The following is a 10,592-nucleotide window of genomic DNA, read 5'->3' on the forward strand; positions in this document are numbered from 1 at the left end:
AAATTAAAGATTGATTGCTCTAAATTTGGTGATTTAGAAATAAATAGGGCCGTGGACAGCACCTAAAGCAACTACCAATCACCCCCGATATGATCAACTGTTATAAAAATGAATCTTAGTTGAATGAATAATCTATTTAAGATTGATGGCAACAAAATGAATTTATTTAAACTATGATACATGCAGGCCGAAGGGCCAATAAGTATTAGAATGGGCCGATAGTGAGGCCCATAATTTCATCCGACAAGACCTGGAAAAAATCTCTGCCGGGAGAAGATTCCACAGGACGATTCCCGCTCTTTCTTGTGGATCGAGGCGCCAAAAACCAAAATCGATCGTCTTTTTAGATTCCATTTCGAAGAGCACGAGGCCTCAATTTCACCTTGAGGCAGCAAATCGAATTGAGAGAGATAATGTTTGGGAGGCTAAGACCGCCGCCATCTTCGCCGGACAGTCTAGAGAGATATCCAGCGAAGATCATCAAAGACGATCCTCTCTCAGTCTACGGTACTCTCTCTCTCTTTTCCAATTTTCAGATTCCGACCACTTGTTCTTTAATTGACCAGCAAAGGAACCCTTAGTCAAGCTCGATTTCAAGATCTAGGTTTCCTTTTTGTAGAGTCAACACTGCTTAAGCTTAAGCAAGGCTCAAGACTGGACACTGTTGGTCCTTCTCCAGAAACAGAGTTTGAGAATCCGCCTTCATCTTCAGATACACAGAGAGAAGCTCATGATGATGTGTCTCTGTGCAATGGCTCTGATGATGCAATAATGGGTGTAGACTCGGGTTCTTGTGTAAAGAAGAAGAATCCGTCAGTGCTATCTATGTTTTGCAGGTACAAGAATCAAGCTCAGGCACGAAACTTGTCACACACCGTGGATACCACAACGACTGAGACTGAGTGTGCTTTGTAATGCGACCAAATCTGATCTTCATGTAGTTGCCCGAGATTTTCCATATTGCTAAGAAAGAAATATAATTGTGCTGAGTTTATTGATGTAAAAATGTAACTAGACGATTCTGTTTGGGAAGGTGTCTAGAGATACTATGCATTTTTCTGTTTGTGTGCAATTATATAATTGTTGGTTAAATTTCTACCCTTTGATTTTATGCATCTGAAAATTGTAAAGACAGAGAATCATTGTCCCAATCAAATCTTGAAAACACTTGTTTTGTTCTTCTTATTCTTGGAAAACAAAAATAGAAGCCACTAAGAGTGGGATTTGATGTTGGTAATATAAACCATGGTCTAGTCCAATGCCTAAAATCAACCACCAAAACAGATTCATTTTAAAAAGTAGGTTTTCGATAATGAGGCCTTGTAATAATTTATTCTGTTAATATAAAAAAAATCCAATTTAGAAAGAGAAACATAACTACTCTGTATCTGAAAACATTAACAAGTCAAAGCGAAACATGCATATCTATATTTTCCATTCTAAACTCTAAAGAATCTGTGTTTACAACGTCTCTGCAGTACGTGGCCATGATCCGGGATTAGAGAGGGGTCTAAGTGCATTGTCATTGGTATCACCTTATCATATTCATTCCGGTGAACGCCTTGTGTGCTACTTTTGCTCAGTGTGGTAATTAACTTCATTTGCCTAGTTGCAACGTCAAGAGAGACAATGCTTTCGGGCAAACAAAAGTAGACGAGGAGAGGGTTGTATGGATGACAACACAAAGGTTTTGGATAAAGAATCCGCTTTCTAGTTTCTGGATGAGTCACGAAACGTGACATAAACATATAGTTTAGGTCAGAGAACGTCCAGTCTTGCAGCCAAGGAAGGTCAGTGAAAGAGATAGGATCATCATGCTCTCGTCTCCATATGGATCGTTTGTAGTCCACGAGTGTCCAAATATAGAGATGTTGATGATCAACAGATGCAACGAGCTGAAGGATGCGTAGATGGCCTGTGGAGACAGTTAAGGTCTCTGAGACAATTACGTCGGCACCATAAGAAGCATGAGACATGTCGTGGGAACGATGGATGAGTAGGCATGTGTTTTGATCATTAGGGTTGTAAGCCACGACAGGCCCGTCCTCTGCTAACCAATGTAAAGCTCCTTTAAAGGGCAAGGCTTGGTATTGAGTTGGACACCATCCGGATTGTGACCAAGGCGGATGCTGAACTCCAACGCCCTTCCATGTACCGAGCATAGAGTCAAACGAGAATAATCTAAAGCAGGATTGTGTAGACATCTCCAACATGACAACATGGTAAGCCCTTTTGTCCCATTGCCTATTAATCCAATGGGTAACCCCCAAGTCGCACCGCAGGGATCAGGAAGACGAGTCCACTGCATAGTCACAGGATTCACAATATATAGCTCTTAAGATTTCATGCACAGCAATACATCTTTGCAAGAAGCTAGAACACAAATAGGAGGATCAAACTCGGGATCAACGTAGTTGTTTAGGTCGAAGCCTTTCCAAACCTCCAAGCATATGTCGTTTGTAGCATATTGATGAGGCTGGGTGTTGAGTATCAAAGCCAAGCTTGGGTTGTTATGAGAAGAAGAAGAAGATATGAGAGAGTTCCATCGCTTGCTCGCGTTTTTGCAAGACACGAGATCTCTAGGGTTACGTAGCTTTGAAAAAATCTCGTGCAACACCAAGCTCTCAGGTAAATCATCGATGATATTTGGTTTTTCAACTTTGCGTTTTCTTCTTCTTCTTCTTTCAATCCAGTACAAAGCTCTCTTTGATCTCTTTCTTTTTCTCAACGACGCCATCTCTCGCTCTTACTTTAGTTTCCTTTGGTATATTGTATATTTACAAGCTTGCTAAACCCTAGTCCATGTTGACTTTCTCTTTTTTCTTTTTTCATTTTCCCTTCTTTCTATTGTTTTTGTGCATAACATTTTATTAAATATTCTAGAAAAAAATTACTTTTTAAAACAACAACAACAACAATAATAATAATAATAATAATAATAATAATTGTTATTATTGTACACAGATTTTGTATTATATAGAATAAGGAAATATTTCCATATTCCTACATTTTGAAAGATCATTCGCTAGCCTTCAAGGGGCGGTTTACGGGTAAGTTACCTGAAACATGATCTAGTACTCTTACTTCGCCGCATGCACTTGAATCTCTTATCGTTAGAGCTGCTTGAGTATCCATCTATAGGTCCAAAGATGCTAATTACTAATAGAGGAACAAAGGAGATATAAGACTGATAACCTCCGATACTAGCTAGAGGAATGGTGCAACTCTTTCATTTGCATCTGGGCAATATATATTAGCACGCAAGTTCAATTTTCTTAGCCTTTTCGAGTGGGTAGGAGAAGGGGAGAGAAAGTGAAGACGGGTTTCTAGTGTGAGTGAACTTCTGATTGATTTACCTGTTTGTGTTATATAGCTTTGATCAGTCAAAAGAGTATATATATGACCATGCATGGCAGTACACGCTTCCAAAGGATGTTCAAGCCTTAAGTACCGTGTTTGCGCTGTGGCTGATCGTATTGTGGTGGTATATGCTGCAGGAGTTGGATATCTCTCTTGAATGGGTGAGCTTAGCCAATCCCGAGGAAGGATTTGATTTTTGTTGTACCTATCATCCATCCTTAGGCATCTATCTGTGAACATGAAGCTATGAGAGACATCGAAGAAGAGAGCAAGGCAAGATAGCTAATTGGAGAGTGTCCATGTTTGTACTATCGGTACAAGTGAGCACTAAACCTAACGTGGCTCGCAAGACAAGAGAAACTCTTAGTCTGATGAGAAAGGCTAGTTACATTAACTAGAATGGTGGAGAATATTAACGTAAGGGAAGAGAGACGTTAGAGAAGAGTCACAGGTTGGTTAAGGAAGATCAGAACAGAGTGGACCGCTGTGACCTGTCGCTCTCTACAAAGCTGGACGAGCCAAGACTGACCAGACATCTCTCCTAATTGTTTATTCAACCTTGTACTGTATCCTATTAGTTTATTGTTTCATCTTTGTCAACTTGTGATTGTGAATGTCCTCAAATAGCTTGTAACATGTTCTGAATCAAGTAAAGAAACTATTTTCATCAAGACTCTCCTTTCTCTCTCTATCTCTCGGATTCTCTTATCTCTCTCTCACACTTGTTCCTCATTGTTCCTTATTCTCCACACAAATCTGTCCCTAAATCTTCGTATTCTTTCATGGTATCAGAGCAACAAAGCTCTTTAACATGTTTCTCACTTCCGCAAACACTTATACTCTGTTCTTGTTTTATTTCTTCAAGATTCATCCTATTATCCACCGTTTAATAGTGTGTGAAAGATGGAGAACAGCAAGTCCGCGAACATACCTGTGACCTTGAAATGGATTAACTATCTCCTCTGGTCCGAATTGGTAAAAACTGCCCTTGGAGAGTTATGGAGGCATGTATCTACTGGAGCAGCCCCAAAGCAGATCGCCCAAGGAGAAGATGGAAAGGAGGCCGTGGTGGTTGATGAAGAGAAGTGGTCTCAAGAACCAAATGGTGCTTTCACTTCTCCACAGCTCTCTGGAACCGGCTATCTTGGAGTCTTACTCTTATTGTGAGACTACCAAAGAACTATGGGACACTCTCTACAAGGTTTATGGAAATGTTTCCAATCTTACTCGATTCTTTGAAGTCAAGAAAGCTATTAATGCTCTCAGCCAAGCCGACATGGAGTTTCAAACCCACTTTGGCAAGTTCAGATCTCTTTGAGCAGAGCTGGAGATGCTTACGGTTGATCCCTCAGTCTTGAGTGATAGGCGTGAAGAAGATAAGGTCTTCGGGTTGTTGCTTATTCTCAACCCCACCTACAATGGCCTTATCAAACACATCCTAAGAGCTGATAAACTTCCAACACTTGATGAAGTTTGTGCTCAAATCCAGAAGGAAGAGGGGTCACTTGGACTATGTGGGAGCAAAGGAGAACCGGTTATGGTACACCAAGCTGAAGAGGCAATAGCAAACAAAGGAGTGTACAAGCAAGAGGATATGAAAGTCCTGATATGTGACCACTGTAAGAAGAAGGGTCACATGAAGGATAAGTGCTGGATCCTCCACCCACACCTTAAGCCAAACAAGTTCAGGGAGCAAAAGAACCAGTATTAGGATGCTAGAGCTCACTTTACCGCAGATGGAGCTAAGACAAGTACTCCCGGATGTTCCTCACTCTACTCCAACAATGGTATGGGAAAAGCCATGACAACTACAGCCGCTTACTCCACTGCAAGAACCAACCACGATGAGACCATGAAGAAGTCAGACCTGGATGCTCTCATCAAAGCTCTCAAAGATTCTGGTAACCCTAAGACTCTTGGTTTTTCATTAAACACATCACACACTGCTGAGACTGGCATGAATGCATCTCATACTATTAGACCATTGGTTATAGATTCAGGTGCATCTCATCATATGATTAGTGATTCAAACTTAATTACTAATGTGAAACTAGTACTAGGAAATGTGATGATAGCAAATGGTGATAAAGTGCCAATAAGAGGTGTAGGAGAACTTAAACTATTTGACAAAGTGTCTAAAGCTTTCTATATGCCAACCTTTGCATCAAACTTATTGTCGGTTAAGAAGGACACAATTGCTTTAGACTGTCATGTTACCTTCACTCCTATGATGTCTATTTTCAGGATATTGAGAGTAGTAAGTTGCTTGGCAAAGGTGTAACCAAGGGAGACTTGTACTTGCTTGAGGACACAAAGTTGGCTTCTGATTTATCTTGTGCTTTAAACTTTGTTTTTGAATTTCCTAAAGATGTAATATGGCATGCTAGACTAGGACATCCTCATTCTCGTGCCTTGAACATCATGATGCCTAGTATTTCTTTTAAAAGTGATTGTGAGGCTTGTATTTTAGGAAAACATTGCAAATCTGTGTTTCCTAAATCAATGACCATCTATGATAATTGCTTTTATTTAGTTCATTCAGATGTGTGGAGTGCCCCTTGTGCATCTAGAGAACAACATAAATATTTTGTGACATTTATAGATGAAAAATCTAAGTACACATGGATAATTTTGTTGCAATCAAAAGATAGGGTGCTAAAAGCCTTTAAAAACTTTCAAAGCTATGTTACTAATCACTTTCATGCCAAGATTAAAATCTTTAGATCAGATAATGGAGGAGAGTACACAAGCAATGCTTTCAAAAATCATCTTGCCACACAAGGCATCATCCATCAAACTAGTTGTCCTTACACGCCCCAACAAAATGGTGTGGCTGAAAGGAAGAACAGACATCAAATGGAGGTGGCCAGGAGTATGATGTTCCACATGAATGTACCTAAGAGATTTTGGGGAGATGCAGTTGTGACTGCCTCATACCTAATCAACCGGATTCCCACAAAAGTACTCCATGATGTCTTTCCTTATGAGGTACTGAATAAAACTAAGCCATCAATAGACCATTTGCGTGTGTTTGGGTGTGTGTGCTTTGTGTTAATTCCAGGTGAGCTGAGAAACAAATTAGAGCCTAAGAGCACAAAAGCCATGTTCATTGGCTACTCACCGACCCAAAAAGGCTACAAGTGCTATGTTCTTGATACAAGGAAGGTCCTAATCTCCAGGGATGTTAAGTTCACTGAATCTAGAGGCTACTATGATGAGAAGAGTTGGAATGATCTTAAAGATCTCTCTCAGTCAGCCTCAGATAAGGCGATCAACTTAAGGAGAACATTGGAAAACCTTGGCATCAGCTTGCCTAAGGAAAATGATGCACGCCATGATAAGTTTGTAGAAGTCACTCATCTTGATCCTGAAGGGGGCAATGGAACTGATGTACAGCAGGAGGAAGCTTAAACTGAAGCAGGCTCAGATGTTCATGATGTACAGCAGGAGGAAATTCAAACTGAAGCAGGCTCAGATGTTCATGATCAAGATGAGATTACTTCAGAAGTTGAAACCCAACCTGAGACATCACAACAAGGAGATGGAGGAGTGGCTGATCCAGTATCACAACCATTGAGAAGAAGTAATCGAATCAAGAAGCCCAACAAAAGGTTGTACTTCAATGCTGAGGCAGTTGCTCATCCAATAAGTGCAGTCTGCTCTCTAGCTCAATATCCAGAAGAACATCAAGTCTTTATCAGTGAATTGGATCAAGAATGGATACCAAAATCATATGAAGAGGCCATGGTAGATGAAGAATGGAGAGTCTGTTGGAGATGAGGTCAATGCCATGATCAAGAATGATACATGGTTTGAAACTGAACTTCCTAAGGGCAAGAAAGCCGTGACAAGCCGCATGTTGTATACAATCAAGTATCTAGCCAATGGACAGCCAGAGAGGAAGAAGACAAGACTAGTTGCAAGAGGATATACTCAGGTGTATGGGAAGATTATCTAGATAACTTTGCACCAGTGGCCAAGTTCCATACTATAAGGATTCTTCTGTCTCTTGCTGTCAATTTGGAGTGGGATCTATGGCAGATGGATGTGAAGAATGTCTTTCTTCAAGGAGAACTGGAAGATAAAGTTTACATGAGACCACCTCCTGACCTAGAGAGCATGGTCAAACCAGGAAATGTTCTGAGGTTAAAGAAGGCAATCTATGGCTTGAAACAATCCCCAAGAGCCTGGTACCACAAGCTAAGTACAACACTTAATGGAAGAGGTTTTATGAAGTCGGAAGCTGATCACTCTCTCTTCACCCTAACAAGCCAGCAAGGTATTGTGGTGATTCTAGTCTATGTAGATGATATCATCATCACTGGTAGCAACAAGGAAGGTATCATCTCAACTAAAACTTTCCTTAAAAATGCATTTGATATTAAGGACTTGGGAGAGTTGAAGTACTTCCTTGGGATTGAAATATGCCGCTCTAAAGAGGGGCTTTTCTTATCACAAAAGAAGTACACACTTGACATTTTAAATGAGGCAGAAAACCTTGGGAGTAAACATGCCAAGACACCATTGGAAGAAGGCTACAAGCTACTGCGAGAGGGGGAGTAGGAAGCTACTCCATTTGAAGATGTCAAGAAGTATAGAAGAATGGTTGGCAAGCTTATCTACCTAACTATCACTAGACCAGATGTGTGCTTTGCTGTGAATCAAGTGAGTCAACACATGGGAGTCCATCATTGGAACATGGTAGAGAGGATCTTAAGATACTTGAGAGAGGTGCCTGGCCAAGGAGTTTGGATGACTTGCAACAGAAGCACCGAGGTTGTAGGATATTGTGATGCTGATTGGGCTGAAGATAGAGTTGATAGAAGATCAACCACAAGATATTGCACCTTTATTGGAGGAAATCTAGTCACATGGAAGAGCAAGAAGCGGAAGGTTGTCTCTTGTTCAAATGCTGAAGCAGAGTACCGATCTATGAGGAAGCTTACTAGTGAACTCATATGGATCAGGGGACTGCTAAAGGACTTGGGCATTGAGATCAACAGGCCAATGACCATGCATTGTGACAGCCAGGCCGCAATACACATTGCATCCAACTCAGTCTTTCATGAGAGGACTAAACAAATAGAAGTAGACTGTCACAAGGTGAGACAAACAGTGGAGCAGCAAGTGATTCTTCCATACTACACTAGAAGTGAAGATCAACTAGCTGACATATTCACCAAGGCAGCCAGCATCAAGGTTTGTGAGTTCATTCATCCTAAGCTTGGACTTATAGACCTCACATGTCACTGATTCTCTTGCCATGAAGTATTCTACTCTTTTTCCTTGACTTGGTTTTTATCCCAAGTGGTTTTTCTTTAAGCTAAAGGTTTAAATGAGGTAATGCTTCATGGTTTCCAAGCTTGATCATTCCCTAAGGTCAAGCTTGAGGGGGAGTGTGAACATGAAGCTATGAGAGACATCGAAGAAGAGAGCAAGGCAAGATAGGTAATTGGAGAATGTTCATGTTTGTACTATCGGTACACGTGAACACTAAACCTAACGTGGCTTACAAGACAAGAGAAACTCTTAGTCTGATGAGAAAGGCGAGTTACATTAACTAGAATGGTGGAGAATGTTAACATAAGGGAAGAGAGACGTTAGCGAAGAGTCACGGGTTGGTTAAGGAAGATCAGAACAGAGTGGACCGCTGTGACATGTCGCTCTCTACAAAGCTGGACGAGCCAAGACTGACCAGACATCTCTCCTAATTGTTTATTCAACCTTGTACTGTCTCCTATTAGTTTATTGTTTCATCTTTGTCAACTTGTGATTGTGAATGTCCTCAAATAGCTTGTAACATGTTCTGAATCAAGTAAGGAAACTATTTTCCTCAATACTCTCCTCTCTCTCTCTATCTCTCGGATTCTCTTATCTCTCTCTCACTTGTTCCTCATTGTTCCTTATTCTCCACACAAATATGTCCCTAAATCTTCATATTCTTTCACTATCCAGAAGACACCCTCTCATTCACATTTTATCTTTCTCTACGCAATGAAGGTGTTTATTTGTTACCCAACATGTCCCACTCAGGTTATAGTGCCATCTCCAGATCACAGAAGAATTCATTCGTAGTTAAATACCTAGTTTCTCATGATGTGAACTTGTCAAAAAGGGTTTCTTGGACTAGAAGTTACCTTCCCTTTGGGACACCTGGCCTTAGGTTGCAACTTGTTAGGCATTTTTTCCAGAGTGTGTCTGACTCTCCATTACCTTCCGTTCCAAGATGCCAACAAATGCTTTTAGTTGTGGTACTTGGCTGGCTCCTTCAATAAATGGAACCATATAAAAAAAACACAATGCCAAGGTAAATTTAGCTCTGCGAGGTAATTTCAACATGACGTAGCCCAATGTCCAGTGCTCTGTTTCTTCCAGAGCTTCTGAAGTTTTGGTAAAGGCTGCAGAAAAGACGATTTTGTGTGGATGGGAGATATGCCCATTGACTCTCGAATACACCTTCCCTCTACTCTTTATGTAAGTCAAAACACAATGTATCAACAACCCGTGACTTCAAGATTCAATCAAACTAGGCAGTGGAATGAGAAAAGGGAAGTGTATCCTTGTCTGTTTATATCATCTTCTCTACTTGCTGCTTGTATAATACGGAAACAAGAATCACTAGCTATATAACACATTCAACAGAAACACACAAAGCAAAGCAGTTTCCTAAAATATTAGGTATATTCAAAGGCAACAAAAAAATCAATAGTTTCTTACGTAATATGGCAACACACATAGCAGTTTTCTAGTTATATTCAAAGCACAAACAACATATTATGGTAGGTAGTATAGTTATATGTTTTTGACTTGGTTATCAAGCAAGCAAAGAAGAATCAACGCACTCGCTTGTACCTGATAAAGGCGTCAGCAGCAGCTTGAGAGATCTGTGGTCCATCCAGCTCAGGATTGCTCCCCTCGCTGTTCGTGATGGCAGGATCCAGATCAAATATGTGGTATGAGCGGTCGATGCGGGTGTTGGGATTCATCAGTAGCTACGTTAGAGAATCCATCATGGACTGCGTCAGGATTTGGTGATGGAAATCAAACAAGATTGAGTAACTTAAACTAAGACAAGGACGTCATGTTAGGAAAAGAAAATGTCACTTTTATGGAGATATGGAAGTCGGCAGGATCCTGGAAATATTACTTTCATGCATGGAGTTATGGAAGTTGCAAGTATTTTGGAATATTTCCTAATAGGTTTATGGAAAGATGCCCTAATCCGACTAGGT

At 40.6% G+C, this 10,592-nt stretch overlaps 1 protein-coding gene across 1 annotated transcript; it reads left to right on the forward strand.

Moving 5' to 3' along the window:
* Positions 1 to 265: 265 nt before the first annotated feature.
* BNACNNG09570D lies at positions 266 to 1,098 on the forward strand. The gene is made up of 2 exons (XM_013869391.3): positions 266 to 507; positions 620 to 1,098. Exons 1-2 carry the CDS (start codon positions 414 to 416, stop codon positions 913 to 915), a joined length of 390 nt encoding a protein of 129 aa, XP_013724845.1. The 5' UTR covers positions 266 to 413; the 3' UTR covers positions 916 to 1,098.
* The last annotated feature ends 9,494 nt before the right edge of the window (positions 1,099 to 10,592 follow it).

Source organism: Brassica napus, chromosome C8 (genome assembly GCF_020379485.1).
Source record: "Brassica napus cultivar Da-Ae chromosome C8, Da-Ae, whole genome shotgun sequence".
In the NCBI taxonomy this organism is placed as follows: domain Eukaryota; kingdom Viridiplantae; phylum Streptophyta; class Magnoliopsida; order Brassicales; family Brassicaceae; genus Brassica; species Brassica napus.

Bases quoted from the DNA above. Each gene is read 5' to 3' on its own strand.
- BNACNNG09570D (XM_013869391.3), top strand. From the start codon at position 414: ATGTTTGGGAGGCTAAGACCGCCGCCATCTTCGCCGGACAGTCTAGAG. The intron at 508-619 runs GTACTCTCTCTC...TCCTTTTTGTAG, and splicing joins CGATCCTCTCTCAGTCTACG to AGTCAACACTGCTTAAGCTT.